This window comes from Vombatus ursinus, unplaced genomic scaffold (genome assembly GCF_900497805.2).
Source record: "Vombatus ursinus unplaced genomic scaffold, bare-nosed wombat genome assembly UNPS02014841.1, whole genome shotgun sequence".
In the NCBI taxonomy this organism is placed as follows: domain Eukaryota; kingdom Metazoa; phylum Chordata; class Mammalia; order Diprotodontia; family Vombatidae; genus Vombatus; species Vombatus ursinus.
Genome location: NW_020954619.1, coordinates 3,825,951 through 3,853,438, shown reverse-complemented (window position 1 = coordinate 3,853,438; position 27,488 = coordinate 3,825,951). Strand labels below are relative to the sequence as shown.

The 27,488-nt window shown below is 35.9% G+C and overlaps 1 protein-coding gene across 1 annotated transcript in view; it reads left to right on the top strand.

Moving 5' to 3' along the window:
- Positions 1-21,991, top strand: part of CFAP61 (cilia and flagella associated protein 61) — a 338,893-nt gene extending 316,902 nt beyond the window's left edge. The window contains exons 26-27 of the mRNA XM_027840405.1: positions 13,480-13,570; positions 21,534-21,991. Coding sequence (XP_027696206.1) covers positions 13,480-13,570; positions 21,534-21,734 — 292 coding nt within the window. The 3' untranslated portion in view covers positions 21,735-21,991. The remainder of the gene's footprint in view (positions 1-13,479; positions 13,571-21,533) is intronic.
- The last annotated feature ends 5,497 nt before the right edge of the window (positions 21,992-27,488 follow it).

The following is a 27,488-nucleotide window of genomic DNA, read 5'->3' as shown; positions in this document are numbered from 1 at the left end:
GTGTGTGAACAGTCAGACCATCAACTCTTTAGATCTAAGATCAGAATTTAAAATAAACAAAAAGAATAACAATTAGAAAAAGGTATAGTGCACAATCAAAAGATTTAATTCAACATTAATTACACACATTACTAAAAATTAAAAATCAGAAATGGAGAACAGAAATGACATTGCCACTAACTACAACAACCAATGTAAACAATTGCCACAATGAAAAGACCAAAAAGCAAGCACAAGTTAACAAACATCTGACTTACTTTTACTTGCCAAGTAGAGAGTGATGCCTGCTAAAGGCAATACCAGGTTACATCCTAAGTTTTTCTGTAAAATCTTTTGAAGAAAGATGATGGGTAATTATTACCATTATCATCTTATAAAGCAGAGAAAAGCAGTCAAAGTTAAAACCAAATTAAAGAAAGTCTGGCAAGCTATTAAACTAAGCAAAGTCATCCCAAGGGTATTTAAATATAAAAATGGAAAGAGGACTATAAGCAGAAAAAATATGGAAAAGATTTGCAAACCATTAAAAAACCACTGTGATATAATGGAACCACTTCAGTTGGCCTCTAAAATCATATTCTTTGATGATAGAGGAAGTTTAAATGTTATAAATAAGAACAAAAATGAGGAAAGTAGCTTAGTTGGACCAAGTATACATGGAATAGACACATGCTGGAAGTGAAACAATTGGAAGGGCATTGAGGGACCAATATAAAATTTGTCTAAAGAAGAGAAAGATACCAAAGATATGGAAAAAATTTCAGACTTTGTTAATACTGAAAAAATATGACTGAGAGAACAACAAAGACTACTGACCTATCTCCAATCTACACAAAATCTTCCTTTTGGTAACCTATATATGAATTAGAAGCATCCTTGATGAGGTTATCAGTGGGTAATAAGAAGGCTCTCACAAATGACATTCAACAATTTACCATGTCATAGCTGATTGGAGGATATAAAAAATATAAGATCCCATTCTACCTATGATTTGTTTATCATGAAAAAAAAACATTTGACTTCACAGAACAAGCCACCTTCTCAGCTTTTGAAAGCATGGTATTTCCCAATGTATATCAATATCATTGAGAATTCCTTGGCAGATGTGATAACAGAAACAACCCTGTTCAGTTACCTCTTAGTAATAAACATTGCATGTGCCATAAAATTAGGAGATGTATGCACAACGAAATATTTTCCATTGTGATGAAAGGTATATAGTACAGAATTCAGATTGAGAAAATATTCTGTGTGAATAATGAGGTCCTCTAGATACTCCTGTTTGTGAATAACATTGTGCTGATTGCATTTAGCTGCAGAACTTCTCTTAGAAGAGATCTATAATCACTCATAAGAGTTTGGCCTGTGTATTCACAAGGAAATACCAAGGGGATGAAGAATATCAACTGTTCAGATGCATCTTAATGGATACAGTATAAAACTTGTCTAATAGCATGTATATCTGGGACAGACAGTAGATATGGATAAAGAGCTGGATCCAGAGTTGAAAAGGAGAACAGGCTAGATTTCCTGTGAGAAACTACAAAGTTCTATTACTAACCACAAGCTTCCCATGAAAGGAAAGGCCTGTCTTTTCAATACTAACACTTCACTGGTATTGCTACATTGCAGCAAGATCTAGAATATCACTGCCTCCACAGAGGGCAATAGAAAGGCATACAGTAAGTATAAGGAGGCTGAAATGTACAAAAATCAAGGAAGTCTGGACAAGAATAGGTATAAAGAATGCCATCAAATATCTATATGATAGGAAGAAAATATGGGCTCACCATGTAGCAAAAGCAAGAGATGATAGATGTATAGCCATAATGCTCCACCAGTATCCCTATGATGTAAGGAGAAAGTCCTGCAGCATATTAAGTGGACTGGGGGACTAATGCCAGTATGTGGAAATAAGTAAAGCAAGAAATGAGTTACATGTGTTAGGCAGGTATGAATGGGTTGCAGTCTGTATAATTGGAAGGAGTTTCTTAAGTGATAAGATCACAGATCCTTTTGAACATTTGACCCATACATGATTTTCATTCTTTAGAGCTTGAAATATTCCACAATTGTACTCATGTAACATCATTTGGAGAATATTTGTGTTAAAAAGATGGATTTCTGTCCTGAGATTAGGTTAAAAAAATTGAAAGTACTGTTTAATTTTCCAAATGCAATTGAATCCACTATCTTCTTCCTACTCAATTTGACAAAAATTTCTGGGAAAATGGAATAGTAGTCTGGCAGAAATTCTGTTTAGACCAACACCTCACATCATATGCCAAGATAATCACTAAATTGATACACAACTTAAATATAAAATCTGAAAGACAGATTCAAATTGAGCAGATAAAGAAATTTCAGTTTTCAACTATGAGACAATATCAACCGCAATTTCACATAAAAGCTAGATTTTCCCAAATAATGTATTTTCATAATAAAAAAACCTAGAAAATCTTTTAGAAAACACTTTTTAGTGTCCATTTCATGAATCTCCATTAAAAAAAAATTATGGCTAGTGGTAAATTGGAAATGGCCAAACCATTCTGAAACCCTTACTAGACAGATTTTTTAAAAATTATTTTTAAAAGTGGAATTTGAGTTTGGGAATATTTCTAAAATTGATTTTTAACTGACTTACTGGGTCAAATCAATCAAACCAATCAAATTAGCTGATGTGTTTGGACAGAAAGTGTTAGTATGAAAAAAATCAGCACCATGGTCAGTAGCTGTGCTACAGGATAAGTACCGCTCTGTTTCAGCACTAAGGTACTGGATAGCAGCAGATTGTCTTGCTATTACAGTGCTACAGGATTTTCAAAACTCTAAATTCAGAAGCATTTTTAAAGCACCCATTGTGTGCTAGGCACTAGAAATAGAAGGGAAAATGAACAGCCTTTGTCCTTAAGAAGTTTACATTGTATTGGGAGAAAATAATAACTATACAAATAAGTAAATACAAAACAATTATAAAATAGTCTTGAAGGGATCTAGGGATTGTAAAGATGGAGAAAAGGAGGGAGAACATTCCAAAAATGGGAAACAGTCTGTGTGCAAAGGCAAGGAGACAGAAAATGAAATATCTATTGGGACAGCAAGAAGACCAGTTTGTCTGGAGCATTAGAAGGTGTGAAATACATATTATGAAATCAGTGAGGAAAAAAAATAGTTTTGCAGCCAGGTTGTGAATGATTTTAAGTGACAAGAAAATTTAAAATTTTATCCTGAATATAATAGGGAGTTACTAATGTTTCTTGAGCATAGTAATGACATGGTCAGACCTGTGCCTTAGGAATACCAATTTGGAAGCTTATGGTGTATGAATTGGCAAAGGAAGAGATCACAAAGGGAGAGAGAAATGAATTAAGAAGATATTACAACAGTCCAGGCAAAAAGTGAGAAGAGCTCTAACTACGGTGGTGGCTATGCGAGCATAAAAAAGCATATGAGAGGTGTTTTGGGTATAGATTTGACAAAATTTGGTTATTGCTTGGATATGGTAAATGAGGAAGAGTCAAGAGTCAAGGATCCTGACATTTTGAATCTGAGTAATTGGAAAGATGGTAGTAGTCTCAATATAAATAGGAAAGTTAGGAGGAGGGATGATTTGAGAGTAGATATACAGTTCGGCTTTTGATATGTTAACTTTGAGGTGATGGTGAGAATTCAAGGTGGAACTGTTCAGCAGGAAACTGGTGACACAGGAGCTCAGGAGAAGTATGGACTTGACAAGCAGATTTGTTGAGAGGGCAGTAATTAGAATATATGATACATTTGAACACATATTAAGCTGACAATATCATCAAAGGATGAAGTATGGCAAAGGAAGAGAAAAGGATTCAAGACAGAGCCATGGATACATCCAAACACATGGGGTGGGACATGGATGATGATCTTGCAAAGGAAACCAAGGATTGACCAAATAGGTAGAAGAACCAAAAGAAACACAAGCATGAAAACCTAAGGAGGAACAAATATCTAGGAAGAGGAGGAGGTAGTCAATGGCATCAAACACTGCTGAGTGGTGAAAAAGTATAAGAACTGAGAAAAAGCTATTGGATTTGGGAATAAATAGATCACTAGTGCTCAAGGAGGGAGTAGTTTCAGTTAAATGGTGAAGTGGAACACTAGACTACAAGGAGTTAAAAAGTGAATGGAAAGTGAGGAAGTCAAGGCAACAAATATAGAAAGCTTTTTCTAGAATTTTATCTATGATACAGAAAAGATATATAGGATGATAACTTGAGGGAATGGTAGGATAAAGTGACAGGTTGTTTTTTTTTTTAAGGACAGAAGAAATGAGTAAGGTACAAGGGGTATTTGTAGGCAGTAGCAAAGGAACCAGTAAATAATGAAATTGATAAAGGAGAAAAGATAGGAGGAAATGAGATTAAGGGTACAAGCAGAATGGTTGGCCTGGGAAAGAAGACCCATCTGTTTATCTGAAGACTGAAGGAAAGAGGAGAAAATAGAGAAAGAGATATTGAGATTTAAGGTGTAGAATTAGGGAGAAGAGTTAGCTTATGACAAGTGTCTTTAATTTTCTCAGAAAAGTATGGGAATGAGGTCTTCTGCTGAGAAAAAGAGAATGATGTAGATCAGTAGTGTCCAACTGAAATAGAAATGGAGACACTAAATCACAGGTGCCTACAGGTTGCCTATTGCCTTAAAAATCATATACTAACAGTATCTTTGTTCTACTCCATTTTTGTTTGTTTTGCTAAATACCCCCCAATTACATTTTAATCTGGTGCACTCAGGAGTGTTGTGGCCACAATTTGGCCTGCAGGCAGTGTTTGACACATCTGGTATCTACACCAGACTTATGGCAAGAAAAGGAAGTGTAGAACATATGCTATGGGGAATATGATAGAAAGTAAACCAGAGAAGCAAATGTGCTATTGATCAGTTATATTTAAGGAAGAAAAACTGTTACTAGTGTTGGTAGACTTAATTAGGCTGGCTACTGGTTTTGTCTATGGGCCATTTGAATTGTTCAGAAAGCAAAAGTCTCAGGTGAGCCTCCAGTGTATGTGAAAAGCAATATGACTACACTGGGTTTCTTAAGAAGTTTCCCTTCTGTGGCTGCATCTTATTGTCTTTTCCCTGGTGTGCTAACCAGCAGGAAGAAGTCAGAGGGACAGAATGTGTGTGTGTGTGTGTGTGTTCATTGAAATAACTGGGTTTGGGGATGAGGATAGCATAGTGGACAGAGCACTGAACTAGGAATCAGGAGGTGGGTTGTAGGTCTAACACTGTCATAAGCAAATCACTTAACTCACAGTTTCATCAATTGCTTTAAAAGGAACAATTGATCTTTAAGGTTCTAATCAGCTCTAAAAATTCTGTTCTAGTTTAAAATGGATTTATGAAAATGCCTTTTTCATTAAAAATGGATAGTGCTACTTAATTCAGTATTTAAAATGCAGTCTAAGAGCACTTGAATTGGATATGAACATTTTCTTCATGAATTTCCATTATATTGGTTTCCATATCTTACATTCTGCTAGTGACAACCCAGGCAAAGTGCTAAAAAAGAAATCATCAAACTATCATAATCACACTAAACTAATTTTGTGAACTCAATCCTATAGCCTTTTCAACTTAGAGCCAATGTATACATATATAATATGTATCTTTAGACTTAAAGAGATTAAGTAATTAGTGTCATTTTATAAGACTGGAAAGAGAATTCAATTTCAGTTGCATTTTAATGCTTGATTCTTAAACATATCAAACCTAAAAATAAAATAGAGACATTAGGGAAGTGAAGGAACCTCTCTGATGGTTTTTAGTTGTACCTTTTGGCAAAAAGATATAAATTTTTATCTACTAGAAAGGAACTTTACAAAAAATGCTTATAAAAACTGGTTATATTCAATGTAGCACATATGCTCTGTGTGCCTAAATTAGATGGTTAATAGTTTTTAAATATGAGAAATTGTTTAACCAAAGAAATAATAATAAGACAGTATCTTGCCTTCTGGAGTTTGTCAGGTCCTGAAGCATTAGTTTTCCAGTCACACAAAAGGTATTCCTCATACTTACGTGAGATATATATAGATACATATATATATATTTACTACAGAAAATAGATAGGAAATGGGGACAGCTGTGAGCATGACTGAGTGGCTGAGTGGGACTAATGCTCCTCAGTACTTTTTGCAGCCTAATTAGAGGAAAATGGTTGTGCTTTTTATGAAGAGAGAAGCAGAATAAGAAAGGAAGAACACATGAAGGGATGCTAAAGCCCTAAGAGCTTTTCTTTTCTACTGGAATTAAATGCTAATCTTGCTTCATACTATTAGTCCTGAACTTATATAGCAGGTCAATGTAAATCACTAGACAACTGTCAGTGGTAATAGATTTATTTTATGAGTTTATTTAATGTAGCTCCTAATAAATTACACATACATAGAGAAACTTTATAGACAGAATAAGTAGGAAAATACTTGAAGCTAAATATTAATCTAGTTTCATTATATGGTTTAAAAAAGTATACACATCTCTAAAAATATTGCCCTATAAGAGACTATATAGAAAGTTCTCTCTATACAATAATTAAGTTGAAATATCACTAGATGTACAAAGCACTGAATGAATTAATAACAATGCCTTATTGACTGATTCATTTAAATTAGAAATAAAATACTGGTGTTTTAAATCAAAATAATATTGTTTTTGTGTATACAAGTGGTTTGACTCTAATGAAGTTCTAGTTACTCACAAAGTCAGGTTCATTAATGGAAAAATTAACCAAACAATATTGCTGACTCACTGGATGCTCCTCTAAAAGAAAAAAACAAAAACAAAAATGGATATTGATTTTTTTTATTGGAAGTATTGTGTTATGGGCAACTAGGTGGCACAGTGGATAGAGCCCTGGGCTTAGAATCAGGAAGGCAGATTCACGAATTCAAATCTGGCCTCAGATACTTACTAGCTATGTGGCAAGGGCCTAGGCTAGTTTCTGGGCAAGTCATTTAACTCTGTTTGCTTTAGTTCTTCATCTGTTAAAAATGAAATAAAAAATTAGATGGAGAAGGAAATTGCAAACCTGGTTCCAGTATCTTTGTCAAGAAAACCCCAAAATGGCGTCACAAAGAGTTGAACACAACTGAAATGACTGGACAACAAAAATTGTTTTATACTGACAAACCAACCATTATAGCAGTGTAACCATATGTGTTGTATTAATATACACAATTGGTTCAAACATTAAAAATGAGTCAGATCCATAAAAATATCATATGGCTCTTTTAGGGGTAGAAGGGAATAATTAACTCTGTGACAAGTCAAACTAGTTAAAACATAGATGTCTGTCAAATAACCTGTTCACCATTTTCACTGGTTGGTGCATGAGAACCATCCATTGTAGGGGTGGAGCCAGTTATGACTGGTACTATATTCACAACATTCTCTCCCCTTTTTTTAATGCCAGTTCTATAGTAATGGTATTTCTATGCAAAGTCTCTTAAGTTGAAAAATACATTTCAACATTTCCTCAGCATTGAATCTGAGGTGATCTGAGCATCACCTCAGTTTTGGTACAGGTCTATCACATTCCCAGTAGTGGTGTTTCAGTTGCTATTATCTGATCAAGGCTAATTGGATCAGAATCTAGTTCGTAGTTACAACAGAATTTACTTTATCTGAGATTTTAAAATTTTATCCTAAATAGTTTCACTCTGAGTGCTCAATGTTCTTGGGGTGCTTTCTTCTGCCAAAGCTGAAATACATGTTTGAAAGGAAGGAGATCTGTCTTCTTCACAGCCCTAAGCTCTCTACCACTCCGCTCCCATCTCAGTTTCTAAGAGTTTTAAGTCTATTGATTGTATTTGGGATATTAGGTATTTTTTAAAATTATGGTCCTTTTTTAAGACTGTGAGAACTAATGCTTTAGAAGTAGTGGAGTAAGTGGTGTTGGTTTGCTTTTAACATAATCATATTTAGCTACTAAGTAGAAATCATCTACTAGTCATCTAAAAAAGACTTGTGGTTCATTGAAAAGCTAAATATTTTCTACAAAGAAAAAGGACCTCCCTTTTCAGTATCTCTAGATATTTCTGATATACTCATTCATAGCATTCTTAGAAAAAGATTGAGTAAAATTTCAATTAACTATGATGTTCAGGGAATAGAGTGTTCTGGTTAATTTCATTTTATAGTTAACTCAGTGTTGATCAGAAACCCATTTCTGTTTCACACCTTTCTGTTGAAAACCCTTCTAAAAGCATTAGTCTACCTTCCTGCCTAGGTACAGCAGAGTAAATAGAATTAACTCTTTCTTTAATGGATGTGTATCCTTCATTTCTCAAGATCATTGGCACGAAGACTAATTCTCACTATTCAGGACAGTAGAGATAAATACAGAAGGTGTTGGAGATGGAGACAAAGGTGTGCTGATTCTTAGGATATGCTATGAAAGAGATGTTTCTTTACTAAATGCCTGGTACCAGCCTTTTTTCATGTCATTAGCCATTTTCTCTAAAAATAAATGACTAGAAAATGTAGGTTAACATTAAAAAATCAACAAGATTTACTAAGGTTTACTATATGCTTAATATACACTATGCAAAGGCTGAATATACACTGACCAAAAAAATTAGACAATCTCTTCCCTCAAGAAAATTAAACTCTACTGGAGAAACAGCATATGCACACACACATAAGTAAATCTAGTAAATCTGAAATATATATAAAGTAAATACAGTGTCATATTTTGGGGCAGAGGGGAGCATAGCAGCTGGGAGATCAGGAAAGCCCTTCTGTGTTGCTATTTAAGTTGTACCTTTAAGGAAGCTAGAGGTTCTAATAAATAGAGATGAGGAGGAAGTCCATTCCAAGAATGAACTATCAAAGATTCTAGTTAGTTGGGTTACTGGATCAGTAAATTAAGATTTTGCTATTAACAGCAAAATGAAAGAAGAAAGAAAATTTTCTTATGATCTCTACTATCCTAGAATTAGCATGTAATGATCTAGGTGATCAGAAAGAACCTCAGAGTGGTTGGGTGAGGGTCTGGGTGTGGCAGTCAGGGGCAATACAGGTACTTCTTTCTTTTCCTGACTCAGTGTTGATGGACATGAAATGGCTATTAGTCAGTCAATAAGTATTTATTAGGCACTGAGGACACAAATTTTAAAAAATGAAATAATTCATCCCCACAATGAGTTTACATTCTAACTGGAGTTACAGTTTGTTACATTCTCATTCTATGCTGGCCAGAAGATGGTGAGGAAGGCCAATTTTGCACCAATGCAAAGAAACAAAAGGAGGGTGAGAGGCAGAGATCTAAAATGAAGGGCAACTTGTGAACAGCAGAACTGGAGGTCCAGGGACAGCAGGCCAGATAGCAGGAGGCCTGTGTCCTCAGGCAACATGCCTAGCTAAGGTCCAGAAGAAATATCAGTTCTTCAGTAAGCAGTACCAATATTGCCTAGGCCCCACTGGCCAAAAATGAAGTTCAGGAGAATATTCAAGAGGAATAAAAGTACAGGGAAAACATTTGAAGAGTAATAAAACAATAAACTGTGGTGATTTTACCTTTTAATAATAATAATAGCTGACATTTATATGATTCTGTAAAGTTTACAAAATTCTTTTGCATATATTATTCCCTCATGATAACACTATAAGGTAGTTCCTACTGTACTGATGAGGAAACTAAGTCTCCGAGATAGCAAGTGAGTTTCCATGGTTGAACAGCAAGTTAAATGTCAGAGGTGAGATCTGAAACCAAATCTCTCTTGACCTCAAGTTTAGTGGTTTCACTACCCCAGCTGCCTTTCTCCTAATGGAGTTTAGGACAAACAAACCAGGAGGGAACCATCACCTACCCTTAGTTTTGGGGACAGAGACATAATCTTCATAGTTGGCAAGGCGAATAAATGGCTATCCAATATCCAGACTGAAGATTATTTTGAGCCATAATTGGTTGCGATGGTCAATGTGGAAAATGCCTGGCTAGTGCTATGTATAGCTGCAGATTGAATTTTGCTACTGCATAATATACATATGACAGACACCATGGCATAGTGAATGAAACTGGAATAGGAGCTAGAAAGACCTTGGTTTAAGTCCTATATGTAATACATATGGATCTTGAGAAAGTCACTCATCTCTCAGGGTTCTAAGTAACTCTCTGAGGCTCTTAAGTTACAAAGAAGCTGCCAGTCTGCTTAAGTCAAAGGAGCTTCCTCATATCAATGAAATCAGGAAGACTTACCTTCAAATCTAGGCTCAGGCACTTACTAGCTATGTGACCCTGGAGAAGTCCCTTAACTTCTGTTTGCTCAGTTGTCGCATCTGTAAAATGGGGACATTAACAGCACCTACCTTGCGGTAGATCAAATGAGATAATAACTATAAAGTGCTTAACATGGTGTCTGACAGGTAATAGGCTCTACATAAATGATTATTCTCTTCCCTTCACCCCACCATCCCTCCTGAAAGCCCAGGGATGTCAGTTATTAGTTTTCTTCCTGGAGACCCTACAGTTCCAAATGCCTTCTGATGACAGCCACAATAGATATGGAAAACCTTTCAGTAGGATTCCTACTGTGGGCCCCGTCTCCTTTTCAGGAATCGATCAAGTTTTGAAATCCCTGTTTTGCCCCTGGCTAATACTGCCATCTTGTACACATTTAGCTTGATCAGTTTGGCAGGTTATGAAAGACTTAATGATGCAAACACATGTGGCAGATGCTGTTCTCATGATAGTTTAGGAGCCTACAAGCCACTGTTGGTAGCTTGCCAGCTTCATCTTCAACACTGAAGAGCATTATGCTTTCAAGCCCCCTTTGCAGCTTGCCCTTAGGGACCACTGTTGAAGCAGTAATAAAATTCAAAATGGGCTTCAGGAAGTCAACTTGTTGGTTTGCTTTCAAGGGTGTCTTTTTCATTATCACACTTTGTTTTAATGGAACCCAAGAGTTGTTCTTTAAGAGAAGAAATCTAAATAAAATTCTATAAAAATCAGCTCTTGTTTAGAGGAAGGAATTAGATATACAGAAATAACATTGTTAGATCTCATTTTTTCAGGTGAAATTAAATTTTTTTCTCACAACATTTTTATAGGAAACACTTTACTAAAAATAAAACTTGATACTTTTCCAAAAAGGCCTGCTAAATATTTTTCACCCGTTACACAGAGATGCAAGTGGAAATGGAGAGACATATGGGAGAAGCCAGGGTCTCCCACCCACTATTATGGAAATCACTAATAGTATTGTAATTGAGGCAGGGACCTCAGTGGAAAGACATTCCATCTCAACCAGTGAATAACATATACTAAGTATGTTTTGTTTACTCTGCGTTCTCTGGAGGTGGTGTAAAGAAGGAGAAAATACGACAGAGCAAGAAATCTTCATCAATCTCGTCAAAAACATTTTCCCTTTTACATGTATCTATGTTCTAGGCACTATAAAGACATAGGTCATGCCCCCATATAGTATGAACTTATCAAAACACAGAGAAAAATTTTATTACCTAGAAGGATAATTAATTAAAAGGTCATGTTCCTTGTCACCTGCATGACCTCAGCCAAATCATTTAACCTCTCTAGGCTTCGTTTTACTCATCTACAAAATGGAAGGTATTCCAATAGATTACCTTTTCATTCCTCCCAATTCTACATCTATCACCCTAGGGTCTTATTTGGGTGAATCACTACTGTTCAATTTTTCAGCTACCTGTGCAAGACCACTGGCAGCAGGTGGGAATTCAACAGCTCTTTTCCATTCAGGAGCAGTTGACATCTTAGGCAAGAGGGTATTTTAAATACATATTATGCCTTAAAAGAAAGCTCTATTACAGATTTATTAGCAGAGTGGGAAAATGTAAAAGAGATGAGGCAGTCTTACTAGGATGTTCCATGAGATCACCTGTGTGACGTTGTTTGTACCAAGTGATCTGGATGTTTGCAGCTGTATACATAGGCCCAAAAAACAAGTTGGATCTTTTATTACAGCACGAATAATGTTATTTATGACTCAGTGGCTTTGGGTAGACACAGTATTAAAGGGCTCTGGACAAATTTCCCTGGGACATACTGCTGATGTTCATATTCATTTGTACTAGTAGATGCCCAGTGTAAGAAACCTTCAAACACAATGTCCATCCATATGATTGCCTTTTTCCATAGCTGGTATTATTATTTACAATTCCAATGCATATTACACAGTTCATCCATTTATTTTTCAGAAAGCTAATGCTTTTCATTCTCCAGTAATAGTGGTTAGTACCAGCAGGGTACTACTCAGAAAACACATTGCCTTTGCCTAGAAGCTTGCAGTTCAAAGTGGAGTATGTGCAACCCAAACAATCAGCTTGGTTACTTTGGCTATTTTGATAATATAATCAGAACCTCTCCTGGTCAATAAGATTCGTTCTGAACAGTTGCTCACGAAGAGAGTTTAAAACACGTGCTCAGTCTTGCTGAAGCTGGCATGTAACTATAGCTTAACAACCAGGCAATATACAATAGCCCAGACACACAGCAGTCAATTCACATTTGGCAGGAGAATAGAGAATGGGATAAAATGTTCTTAAATATATCTGTTATTGGTATAATCATCATTCAAACTCTTATGTAATTTCTTTTGACTAAGATGACTATTAATTAAAGTTTAGAAAATATGAAATGTTCATCTATTTAATCCCAGTATACCAACCCTTCATGGGTTAGTCTTCTCTCACACATGACATCTATTAACACTAATGGGAATTATACATACACATGCATTCAAAGAAGAATAAATCTCCTTTAGTTAATGTGCCTCTGATGCACAGAAGAATTTATATTTTGTGTTACTGGAAGTTCCAGTAAAAATAAATGTTCTTGGCTATCCAATTGACTCATGTTTATAAATGTTAACTATTTATAAATTAATCATTGTTCTTGATAGAAAGTATTCATTAAAATAATTTTCTGTAAAAAGTTAGGAATACATAAATATTAAGAAGAACTTTTCTCATGGAAAAGATTCAATTAAATTTCCGTGCACCGGTGTGAAGAACATATTGTGAAACTGTGGTGGCCTGTTTTCTGGTCATTATTAATCCAGAAACCTTAATGATGAACAACATTTGTGTCATTGTCTACACAAATTTAATTTGTTTATGCAGCAGTTCAGCTAATCCTGCAATCTGCTTTTCTCAAACAAGGACAGATAATGGAGACACAGTTCTTTACAAGTCTACAGGCTTTTAAATTCTGATAAAATCAGGATTCTTCACTGGGTCTTGCCACAGCTCTGAATTAAACCACTTTAAATGTAATTACTGAAGCTGGCTGTACATCAGGAACATCCATTAAAAAAATTGATTGACCATGCTGTTGCGGGAGGCATTTTATGAACAAACGATCATGATGGGTCCAGAACTGTAATTTATAAAGGCAAAAAAGCAGGTAAATACTTTATCAGTGATAATGAGAGGTTCACTGGATAATGAATTTTTTTCTTTTTTAACCAGCTTCTTCGAAGAACCTTGGTCCATGGCCATCTTTCATGATCGTTTTATTGATCTTAAGAAAGAACTTCGTCAAATCCTAGCATCCCAAGAGGTAAAAGAAATGACTACCCAATGTGTATGTTATTACTTGCAAATTAGAAGCAGTCTGAAATTGCTAGTCATTTAGATTTTTGCCTTTATACCTACTATACTATTTTACTTCTAAGATCAACCTCACTTCTAAAGTCAATCATTAAGTGTGTGCAGGTGTATATAATGATGCATCCACGAGTGTTGTAATCCTATATTTTAAGGGACAGATTTTTTCCCACAAGTTCTTTCTTAGCAATTTTGGCTTCAAAGTTGCTACAATTAACATTAAATTACAGTCCCTCCCAAGAATGGGGATTAAATTGCTATAGTGCTTGCTTGTATTAACTAGCTACTTTTAAAAGGACTTACAAATAAATCATCCAAATGTTAGAATTTACTCTCAAGAATAAATTGAAAGATTCATCAGACATAGACAATGAACTTGAAAATGAGTTGTCTCAAGTTCATGTTCCCTCAAAACTTCTAGCTACTAGTGTACTGACTTCCCACAACCTATTCTACTCCACTTGAGCTATGTATGATTGATTTTCCCATCAGCAACAAGTATATTGCTTCCATGATTAAAAACAAACAAAAAAAAACTGAAGTTCCTTTCTACGGTCATAATCTATTATACCACTTTCTCCTATGCCTTACTCCTCCTAAATCTATTCTTCCTACCTCATCCTAACCTTCAGCCCTTCCACCCGTTGCACTTTCCCATACTTGTCAACCCTGTTCTGGTTTCACTTTCATCCGTCTCAATCTCAGCCCTCTAGTTAATCAGAGCAACTCAACATTCTTTTTAATCCCTTGTCCTGTTGCTGCTCATGCCTTGCCAAACCCGAACTCTACATTACTTCCCTTATCTGCCTCCTCTCTCCTATTTGCCTGCTGTTGAACACAGCTAAAGAAGTCATATAACTGAGCTAACTAAAGGTCCACTTAAAGTTACGTAACCTAATATTAATTGGGTCTTCTTGGCAGCAAGGCAATCCTTTTACTTCTCCTTAATTGATCCTCCATTACATTCACTGAAGCAACTGTTCCAAACCTTCTCTTCTTTTTTTAAACTTCCCACAAAGCCTTTTTTACCCCAGTTTCTCAGCTAAGGACTTTACCTCATACTTGGCTGAGAAAATGGAGACTTAAAACCCCTTGACCTCATTACCCACTATTTCTTCCCATATCTGATGAAAATGTGGCTTTCATATCCAAGCCAACCCTTGATTCCACCCTCCTCCCCACCTTCTTCAGCATATTGCCTACACTTAATCCCTCTTGCTCTAATCTTAGTATCTTTCAGTCTATTGGGCCTCTACCTGATGCCTACAAACATGACAATCCTCTCCCATCCTTACCAAAAACCTCACTACGTCTTGCATCCCCCATTAGCGGTCATCCATTATTCTGTCTCTCTCCTCCCTTTCACTCTTCTCTCCTTGAAAAGGTGTGCTTGGTGTCTTCACTTCCTCTCCTCTCTCTTCTAAATGCTCTAAAATCTAGCTTCCAATTCATCACTCAACTGAAACTTCCTCAAAAGTTATCAATTATTGCTAAATCTAATGACTTTTTCTCAGTTCTTATATTCATTCTGACCACTCTGCAGCATCTAACAGGGTTGACTGCTATCTCCTCCTGAATTCTCCTACCTGTATGACTGCCCCTTCTCATGTTTTTTTGCTGTATTTCATCCATTTCATGTCATGTCAACTCAAGTTAAGTGGCATTTACTAAGTGCCTATTATATTTTAGGTACTATACTAGGTTAATTGTGGGAATACTCCAAGGTTCTATCCCAGACCCTCTTTTCTTTTCTCTCTATACTCTCTCACTTTGTGACCTCATAAAATTGAATTCAATTCACCATAAATTCAATTACTATGCATTCTGTATGTGTACGTTGGTTTTTATACACACACACACACACACACACGCGCGCACACGAAAGAAAGAGTTTCTTTCTTGAGCTCCAATTCCAAATCACCAAATGCCCACCAAACATTTTAAAGTAGATATCTCATAGGCATCTCAAACTTGATATGTCTAAGTAGAACTCATTATCTTTGACACAAAACTCACCCCTCTTCTGAACTTCACTATTATAGCTTCATCCTTCCAGTCATTCAGGTTTGAAACTTAATCATCAGCCTCAATTCCTCACTCTCAGTGATGGCCAATCAGTTGCCAAATCCCGCCATTTCAACATTCACACTGTTACCATGCTAATTCAGGCTCTCACCACCTTTCACCTGGACAATTACAGTATCCTCCTATTTTGTCTTCTGCTTTAAGTGCTTCTCCTCTCCAATCCATCCTCCACACTGATGCCAACTTAATTTTCCTAAAGTGCATGTCTGACCATGTCACTCTTCCTACTCAATAAACTCCAGGGCCTCCTTTTAACATCTAGGATCAAATATAAATTCCACTTTAGAGCATTTAACACTCTTCACAATTTGTCTTTCCTACCGTTCCAATCTTCCTACATATTATTCTCCTCAATACACTGTATGGTCCAGCCACGCTAGCCAATTTGCTGACCTTCACACATAATGCCCTGTCATCTATCTCTATGCCTCTCTATTGGCTATTCCCTATGCCTAGAAAACTCCATTCTCACACCCATGTTTTAGAATTTCTGGCTTCCTTCAGAGTTTAGCTCAATACCATATTATATGGGAGGACATTCCTGAGCCTCCAGATGCTACTGCCTTCCATTCTAAGATTAATTTGTATGTATATTGTATATACTTATTTGTGTACACATTGTTTCCTCACATTAGAATATAAACTTCTCGTAGGCATGGACATTTTTGCTTTTGTCTTTTTATCCATTTAGCATAGTGCCTAGTGCCTAGTGGGTACAACATAAATGTTTGTTGATTTTTGAGCTAGCGATATTTTTTACTAGGGAATTACATGGCCATACCTTTACAATAGGAAGGTAATTTTGCCATGAATTAGAGAAGAAACAAACTAATAACAGGAAGGCCAGTTAGGAGACTATCACAATAATCCTGGCAAGAGGTGATAAGCACCTAAATCAGAGCAAAAGTAGTGTGATGAAGTTGGCAAAGAAGTAAAGAAGAGTAGACAGATTTAGATGTTACAGTGTTAGAATCATCAGGATTTGATGACTTTAGATATGAGGCAAAGACAGACCCCTGGGGAACACTCAAGATAAGGAGGATAAGAAACCACACAAATAAGACATCTCCTGATCTCTAATCAGGAGAGTGATGTGACTTCCAGGAAGTCAGGGGAACAGAAAGAATGCAGTAGGGAGGAGTAGCCAACAGTATCAGAAAGCTCAAAATGTATGAGGGTTGAAAATAAGGCCACTGAATTGATAATCAAGTCATTAATGACCTTTGAGAGAGCTGCTTCAGTAGAATAGTGGGGTAGAAGCCTGATTGCAAAGGGTTAAGGAAAAAGTGGATAGTAAAGAAGTGGCAGCTAGGTGACACAGTGCCAGGCTGGGAGTCAGGAAAACCTCATCTTCCTGAGTTCAGATCCAGCCTTAGACACTAACTAGCTGTGTGACCTGGGACAAGTCACTTAACCTTCTTTGCCTCAGTTCTTCATCTGTAAAGTGAGGTGGAGAAGAACATAACAAACCACTTCTTTGCGAAGAAAACTCCAAATTGGATCATGGTGTCAGACACGACTGAAACAATTGAGTAACAACAAAGAAGCAGAACATCAGCTGCAGAAAATGTTTTCTCACAGTTCATCATTGAAGGAAGAAAAGATTGAATAATGACTGGATGGGATGGAAAGGTCGAGGGGAAGCTTTTTTTTAAGGATCTGAGAAAACTGAGAACATATCTATAACCAGATGAGAAGGAACCAGTGAAGAGAGACTGATTGAAGATCCATGACATCTCCTGACATCTGCTGGTACAAGGTCCTGAAGAAGATGGAAAGAGATGGGATCAAGGGGACTGGAAGAATAATTAGCTTTCATGAGAAGTAAAGGTAGATATAGCTCTTTTATAACCAAGGGGAATAAGAGAAGACATGTTAATGCAGATTAGTTTTGACAACCTTTTTCTACTTCTTGTTAGTGGCGATATTATGAAATTTGTGGATCCCTACTCAAAAAGGATCCTTCAAGTTTGTTGGAAAACACACCTTTTGTCATCATCATTCCAAATTGCTTATCTCTACATCTCTGACTCCCCAAAAGTTTTATTATGATAGACCTTTTATGATTGTGTCATTCAATTTTTTTGCATCTTCTATTAAAGAAATGTCTACTGGGGAGTTTCCTGCCAAGGCAATTGGTGTATTTCACATAATTCCTAGGTCTGCCATCACCTCTACCACTTGGGGCAGAGGATTATGTTATTTAAATTTAAGATTAAAATTCCACCTTCTGATTTTTCACAAGGTACTCAGAAATGTCAGAATAACACCAGGCAATATCTACAGTTTTTTTAGCATGTTCACCAAGACTGTTTCTGTTAGTTTTTTTTTTTAAACGCTCTGATATAACTTAGTAGCTAAGTGTTAAGGCTGCCCTCTATGCCTCAAAAAAGTTCTCAAGTCTATTTTGTAGAAGAAAAATTTAAGTTTAGGCATTCCTAACTAAAAGTCCACTAGCCCCATTGCCTCTCTTAAATTTATAAGTTTCTGACTCAACCATTTTGGAGAGCAATTTGGAACTACATCCAGAGAGCTATAAAAATGTACATACTCTTTGATTCATCAATAGCACTTCTAGGCCTGTATCCCAAAGAGATCATTAAAATGGGAAAAGGACCCCCATGTACAAAAATATTTATAGCAGCTCTTTCTGTGCTGGCAAAGAATTGGAAATTGAGAGGATACCCATCAATTGGGAAATGGCTGAGCAAGTTGTGGTATATGGAAAACTATTGTGCTATAAGAAATGATGAACAGGCTGACTTCAGAAAAACCTGGAAAGACTTGTATGGTGTAATGCTGAGGGAAGTAAGCAGAACTAGGAGAACGTTGTACACAGTAACAGCCACGCTGTACGTTAACTAATATTGATAGACTTAACCCTTCTTAGTAATACAAGGATCTAAGACATCTCCAAAGGCCTCATGATGGAAAATGCTATCCACAAAGAAGAAAGAACTATGGAGTTTGAATGCAGATTGAAGCATACTATTTGCTATTTTTTTCCTTCTGTTGTGTTTTGTTTCCTATTTCTGATGATTCCTCCTATTGGTTCTAATTCTTACTTACAACATCACTAATGTGAAAATATGTTTAATAGTGTATATATAGAGCCTATATCAGATTGCAAGCAGTCTTGGGGAGGGAGGTGGGGAAAGACAGGGAGAAAATTTAAAATTCAAAAGCTTATGGAAGTAAATGTTGAAAACTAAAAATAAATTAATTAATTTTAAAAATAAATTTATGTTTCTCTAAATCAAAACCTATAAAATATTGAAAATGAACTCCAAACAATGATAGAAATGTAGCATTTATTTTACTTAATACTTCAAAGGTCTTTGGAAATTTGTTGACTGCATTTGAAAAATTTTAATTCTTGTAATTATTTCATTGCTTAGAACTAGTAGTATTTTTTCTGTCTCAGCCTCTCTGCTAAGTTTGGAATTCCCATTGACTTCAAAAAAAGCTCTGTGAGTGCATATAGCAAGAAGAGAAAATGGACCATAATGGATTTGTGTCCTCTTCCCCCACTGCAATGAGTATAAGCTGAGGGCAGGGGTTGTTTTTACTTCCATCTTTGTAGCCCCAACACCTAGAACAATGTCTACACACATTTGGCTGTCAATAATGGCTTAATGGATTGGTTTTGTTTTTTTTATTTAATATTAAATATTGCAGTGCGTACTAAATGACTTTATGCTTAAATAATCTTAGAATTATAGACCTGTGAGCTCTTATACTTAATAATGTAGTAACATTTTTGGATGTGAATAATTCCCTTTTTCTTTCCTTTCAAAATTAAAAAAAAACTAAAAGAGTTTCAAATTAAAATACAATACCACACAAGTTAATGTAATTTTTAAAAAGAATTGTTAATTCATGATTATTTCAAAGTAGAGCAAAATATATATTGAAATATGGAATATTATACTTTGGTACAATTTTAAATAATTTACTATGATATGATTACCACAACCTATGATTTTTTAGTTTTAATAATACTATCCTATCCATATTTCTTTGGTACTATAACGACTCATCTTTGGCCAGAATTCCATCTTCAGATTTAGAAAATTATATATTTTCAGTTGTGTATAAAATAAAACATCCATAACTTGCCTTTGAAAAAATGATAAGTATGATTAATTTCAAATATAGATATCTTAAACTCAACTGAAATGTATAGAAGGAAAAAAAAGCTATGTTTATCTGATAATTACAGCTCTAAATTGTTTGGCCCTGTGTTGTTTAACATTTTTATCAATGACTTGGATAAAGCAATAACTGATGTGCTAATCAAATCTGCAGAAGACACAAAGCTGGGAGGGATTGCTAACACACAGGAAGACAGGCTTAGGCTGGAACAGAATCTTCACAGGCTAGAGACTGGGCTGAATCTAATGAGATGAATTCAACAGGAAAAATGTAAAGTTTTTAATTTGGGTTCAGCAAGGCAACTTCACATATACTTGTTATAGTTAAAGGCATAGTTAGAGAGCGGTTTGTCAGAAAAAAAGTTTGGAATTTTTTAGTAAGATATAAGGTCACTATGAATAAAAGTGTAATGTAGCATCCAGAAAAGCTAATTCAATCTTGGGCTACGTTAAGAGAGACACACAACTTCCAGGAAAAAGGAGATGGTGATAGACCTTCTGTGCTTTTGCCCTGGTACAATCACCACCGTACTACTCTTTTCTGGACACAATGATTTAAGAAAGACATTGACTAGCTAGAGAATGTATGGAAGAGGACAACCAGTGTGGTGAAGAGCTTGTGTCTAAGATACATGAGGATAAGTTGAAAAAATTAGGCATATTTAGCCTGGAGAAGAGAAAATTCCAGGAGGACGTGTTAGCTGTATTCTAATATGTGGAAGGCTAGCATGTGACAGAGGGATTGGACATATTCTATGTGGTCCTAGAGGTCAAACCAGGAGCACTGGATGCTAACAGTTAGAACTGTCTTAGGGTAGAATGGGCTGCCTCCAGAGATGGTCAGTTCCCTCTGGTGGTCTTCAAACAAAGACTAAATGATCATCCTTATTTAGGATGTTATAGTAAGAATTCCTTTTGAATATGTGTTGGACTAGATGACCCCTAAGATCCTTTCCAAGGAATAATTCTGTGATTCTGAGAAATAGTAGTCCTTTGAATGCTAAGGTCTTTAACTGAAACTTGGTGACTCTTTGCCAGGGATGTCTTAGACAGGAACTGGGTTCAAGTCCCACTATCTCTGTGACTGTGGGGTAAGTCATGTAACCTCCCTGGATCTCAACTTACTCCTCATCTGTAAAGTGAGATGGTTAGACTAGTTGGCTTTTAAGGTGTCTTTCATCTCTGAGATTCTATAATTCCATAATCCCTAAAAACAGAACATTTTGTTTCCCTGATCTTTCTTACCATCTGTGTGACTATCCTTGCCCTACGAAAGTGGTTTGGTATTTAATCTGTGTTCTGACCTTTGACTAGAGAAAAAAGCATTAAAGATATAGCTTAGATAAGCAATCTAAAATGCTTTTATATGGTAAAAAAGCTTCATTTTGAATACAAAGATTCCTTACTAAATAAGGAAGCAGTTACTACAGTCTTGTTCTTGTGTTATTTGTACCTTTTGTCATCCATGTCTAATTGTTAATCTCTAAGAATCATGTTAACATGCTATTGTCTTCCCTGCTATTCAGAAAACTTACAACCTATCATTGTAATTCCGGTGAAATATAACCTAACTTACTGGTAAATGGTAATATAATCATATCTTCCAAATTCATTCCTACTCAAGTTATTACAAATTCAAATTTACTTCTATATTTTGTTTCTCTCCATATTTTATAGAATGAAGAAATTCCTTCCATGGAAAATGTAGTTCTGCAAATAGTAGATGAGGAAATAAACCTGTGTGAAAAGCCGAGGAAATACCTTCAAAAGTTATTTGGGCAAACTATCTACAAATCAGAGGTAGAAAAAAGCATCCTAGACTATCTGCACTATAATAATTACCATCTGCCTATGTATGCATGGCCAGGGATTATTTAGCTACGGCCACATTTTCAGTTTTATTGGCTACATGTACGTGATTCTTTATATTGTCCTGACTATTAAACTTCACCATTAAGTCTGGTATTACTGTCTCTGTATTGCCTTTTGCCTTTTGATTGACTAATAAGGACTGTAGTATTTAAACTTTCCAGTAGGTGGCACACGGCTTTGTTATCCCTGATCAGTGGAGTAGTACTGATGTAGTGCTATAGAGGTAACACTTAGAAATGCCATGAAGATTTGTTTATGTAATAACGCGCATTTTAGGAATAAAATTGAATCCTTGCTGTATGAAAATTGTTTTCATTTGAGTTATGATATTATTTGTTCTGTGAAATTTACTGGCTACTATTTTAATTTTTTCATATAATAATAGCAATAATAACAATGATAATAATAAAATAATAGCAGCAACACCCTGGGCTTCAGTTTCCTTATCTGAAAAATAAGGGGAATAGATGAGATCTCTAAGGTCCCTTCCAACCTTACTATTCTGTGATTTTATGAAAGGACTTGCTCAAAGGAAGAAAGTCACTGACAGTGTCAGAACTGAAACCCAGGTCTTCTGATTTCTACCATGTTACTCATTAGTACTTATTGAAAAAGCAAATGTCTTTCTCTGATTTTCCTAAAAAAGAATAATGAATGGGGACTAAGTTAAATCTTTAATCAATGCCAATAGCAGGATTAACTTCCCTGTCAATGGATAACAATAATTCTAGTAGCTAGCATTTATATAGACCTTTAAGTTTTGCTTGACAAGTGTCTGAGGCCAGATTTGAGCTCATGGAGATGAGTCTTCCTGACTCGAGGCCCAACAGTAGCTGCACACCCCCCCTCCCAACAACATCAAAAGGTTTGCAAAGTGCTTTACAAATAGTATCTCATTCGATCCTCACAACAACACTGGGGTTCTGGCTATTATTATCCTCATCTTACAGATGTGGAATTATATCTTCTCTCTTGGTAATTCCTTCAGCAACCACAAGGTCAGTGGTTATCATCTCTAAATAGATGAAGGCCAGATCTAAATAGCTGGCCTAATCTCTTTACTGAGCTCCTACTGCCAACTGCCTGCCAGACAACTCCATCAATACATTCCATAAGCATTTCAAACTCAAAACTGAACTTTTTTATCTTTTCCCCTAAACCCATCCAATCTCCCAACTTCCCTATTTTTTCTTAAGGTGTCATCATTCTTTCAATCACCTAGGCATCCAACCTTGGAAACATGTTCACCATTTTACTCTCCCCATTTCCCAGAGTATCTCTAACTTTCATCTCCTTTTCTCCATCCTCATGGACACCACCTTAATTCAGGCTTTCATCACCTCTCACCTGGATTATTTCAACAGCCTCCTAACTGGATTACCATCTTGGAGTCTCTCTCCAATCCATTCTCCATAAAACTGCCAAAATAATTTTCCTAAAACATAGCTCTGACCATATTAGTCCTCTCTCAAGAATTTTATGTAGCCCCCCTATTGCCTACAAGATAAAATACAAACTCTTAAGCTTGGCATTTAGCCCCCAGCCTACTTTTCCAGTCTTATTTCCTCTATGTTCCAGCCAAACTGTCCTTCTCTTTGTTCCTCACACACACTACTTCATCTCTTACCTCCATACCTTTATGTAAGTTATCCCCGATGCCAGTAACAAACTCCCTCTTCACATCCACCTCTTGAAATCCCTATCTTCTTTTAAGAATCAGCTTCTATGCTATCTCCCTTTCTGATCTCCTTCATTATTAGTGATCTCTCCTTTCTCCTCAAATTATGATTTATACTTCTAGCTGTGTATACGTTGTCTCCCCTAGCAGAATCCAAACTCCTTGAGAGTATCTGCTGCTTATTTTAGGTACTTAATAAATGCTTTTTTGATAAGAGTGGATGACATTGGAATGTCTGTTTAATTTTCATTAAATTGTGTTTGAAAAGAAAATTCTTTAATAAGTACTACCCATTACATTTTGTCAGAAATCTTGTCCTTAGGATATACAGTGAATTAAGTCTTCATGATAAACATACACATTGACTTGGGAACCAGTAGGAAAAACTACATAGAACAGTTATTTATATTATTTGAGGAGTGTTAATTTAGATACTTTTAAAAAATGATAGTACTGTTCATTGAATATTCAACAATTAAAGCTAAAAATAGGATTCATTTGCATATATTCCAGATTTGTTTATTTATTGACCTTAATGAAATAGATAAAGTAGGAACCCTTTTTAGAGATTCTGAAAATTGGGAAGGACATCAGAGGTGATCTAGTCCAACCTTTCCTTACTCATGGAAGTCCCTGGTACAACATCCTTGATAGATGGTCATATAACATGTGATATGCACCTCACAAATGCAGACAGAAACTCACTCTATTTTTGATAGCTCTGATTGTAAAAAAAAGCCCAAATTTTCCTTCCTGTCACCAAATGATTCTAATTCTGATCTTTGGAATAGCACAGAATAAATTGAATCCTTTCGGATGATCAATTTTCAGCTTTTATAGACAGACATAATACTTCCTTGTAAGACCTCTCTCCTGCCTAAATATCCTCATTTCCCATATTCCTCAAATGAAATGATATGATTTGAAGTACCCTCAAACCTGGTCACCCTCCTCTAAATATAAACATGCTTCAATGTGTCAACATCCCTTTTAAGATGTGTCACCCAGAACTACAAATAACAATTTGGCCACCACAAAGTACATCAAGACTTGCTCCCCTTATTCTGGACCTGACCAGTTTATTGAAAATCAATGTGGTGCTCATTGTTCTAGCATTTTCAGAAATCACCTTTGCCTCCTCCAAAAAAAGTTGGGACATTCAACCATCTCCAATCATCTGATATCTCTTATTTTCCAAGATTCCTTCAGAAATCACATCTTCAAGTTTTATATTGTTTTCCCCAGTACCCTAGGGAGTAATTCATTGAGGCCAGGAAATTTGAATTTATTTGAAGAACTGTAAAGATACATTCTTACTATCTCTTCACTTATCCTCCTCTTCAACTCTTTCTTGACCAAATATGTTTTATTATTTCAAAATAGGAACAGGCTAGTTATGCTTTTGGTGAAAGAAGAAATATGCCACCCGCTTCAACTAATGGGCCTGTCCTTTCTTTATTCTTCTTGCTACTTTACACATACCTTTAAAATGTCTTTTTATTGTCCTTAGCATTTTTTTAAAAAGCTTCAGCTCATTCTGGGTTTTAGTCTTCCTGCCACTAAGTATTTTTAAACTTCAGTATCACTCTTCTTACAATTAGAAGTAGTAAATTAAGTTTTATAACTATTAAGAGGGGGAAAAAATCATAACTGTGATCACAGAATTATACACCAATTTTCTAACTCTGTCCTAAAAACTATTTAGTCATTTTAATGTTATTACAAATGCTAGAGAGTTTTGATATTATCCCCTTTTCCTATTTCAACTCCCCCCACCCCTTCCCCAGAGCAGCAATTTCACATGAAAGAGCATTAGACTCTGGTTTTCCTACGTCAGGCAAACTTGTGCAATCAGCAAAAGATCTGGTAAATGGAACCCTTCTGAGTTATTCATTAATAAGCTTTATGTGAATATATGTAGAACAATGAAAGCAAGAACCAGGTAGCTACCTTTACATCTAGAAATGAATAGTATTTCAATCCAGCCATATGGCACAGACAGAACAAGTGAAATGGTGAATGACCATAACTGCATCACTACTTGATGCAAACTCAATTTAATACCAATTTAAGTCCAAGACAGGCCTGAGAATAGGTTAGCACTAACACACGTTTTTTTTTTCCCTTGAGAGAATAGGCTCATCCAGGTCACATTCATCAGCAAAATGAGAAAGTTTCAGTTGCGGCTCCCTATAATATTTTGGCAATCCTTAGCATAAAGGCTATGTTTGAACATTGAATAGTCACAGATTTTGTGACTTTGAATTAACATACAAAATAAGATACTCCTAACATAAAGTTATGGTCAATAAAATTGGTTAACCAACACTGTAAACTAATTTAGACATCTGCTGATGATAGTCTAGATTTCCCTGTGCTACCTTTTAGAGGGATAGGGATTGAACCTGTGATTTCCTTAATACAGAGGACCCCTAGGGGAAGACAGTCACTCCACCATTGCAGGTCAGTACCTTCTCTACAACTTATTGTCCTAGTGGCACAGAGCAGTGAGATGACAACAGACTTGCAGAGTCACACTGCCATTATGTGTCAGAGGAAGGACTTGAACCCAAAACATCCTGGCTTCAAATCTAGCTCTTTCTCCACTACTCAGTGTTGCCTGTTAAATGTTTTTAAATACTCTATCTTAATTAAGTAGGTTGATCTGAAGACATTCAGGTTAATTGTTTACTCTGTAAGCAAATGTACATTTATGAGGTTAATGAATAGTCACCAGATTTTTGAGGAAGAATTTCCTGAAGTAGGGGGAAGGAATGTATATGATAACTGGGGATAGTAGAGATAGAGAATAAGAGAACTAAGACTTGGGGTGGGATTTGTGTATACTGCCATCAAGTACATTTAGTTTTATTTAGAACTCCAAAAGGATAAAAAAAAAACCAAACCTGTTATTTGTTTATTTATTAGCTGAAGAAAAATCAACAAAAAAAAAAGGAAAGGAGTTTTAGGTGATAGGCTTGCTGTTTTATAAAAGCAAACAGTTGTAAAGTCTGCATTAAAATATCAATACATGTCCTGCTTAAGTCTCTTGGCATCTACTATTAGTAACAATTTAAGAAGCACAAACAGAAATGAGGCCTACTAGACTATATTGTCAAAATGATTCTTTTAAAAAAAGTTCATTTTAATCATATCATATACATCAATTATGTCATGTTTCCCCCCAAAGAATACATGTCATTAATGAGCCTCAGCACTGCTGAGTGTATTTTATTAGCTGTAATGAAAAGGGAGACTAACTTAATTCCAATAATGCCTTGTTATTGCTTTTTTATACCTAAATAACACAGGAAGTAAAAAGGGGAGGGGAGGCAGGTGAATGTTCTGGGCTTCATAAAATGTAAAACGTACCTATGAATATTCAAGTTTCAAAAATGGAGTATGTGCATGTATGAGTGTTAGCTAAGAATGAGAGAGGGAACGAAAGTAGCCATGTGTGAGAAGCTGTTGATTGTTTTCTGGTTGAGAGAAGAAGTGATGATAAGGTTTGGATAAAGTGTACATTGCTCATGGGGGAGGAGTAACCTGCAGCTGTATGCTAATGCTAATAGAAACAAATCTACTGCTCCCCCATTAACCAGGGAGGCAGGGAAGCACACATCACTGAACAAATACACTCACACTAGACAAATAAAATAACACACATAGACACACAGACACACACATTCATCCCAGGACCACAAGGGAGGGAACAAGAAAGGAAGGAACCTCATTACCAGTAGAAAGTATGCTTGCATCTGGCCAGATATGAATCCCAGTTATCCTGTCACCCATCCTTGTAAGAAGAAAAACTGAAAAGTGGTTGGGTATTTCCATATTCTCTCTTAATTGAGTTTTTACTAGTTTTGTTTTCCCTTTCCTTTGTGGAGTTACTAATAGCACAACAGTCACTGAAAAGGTTAAGGAAAATTTAATCTTCATTCTTTGTGCTAAAAGTTATTTAATGTTAGACAATCACAAAGGGTTCCCAGTTTGTCCTGTCCTTCTTCGAACCAGGACTGTGATTTTAGCACACACAGTTGTGTGCTCATATTTATCTTCTTAGGACCGATGGATGTCTT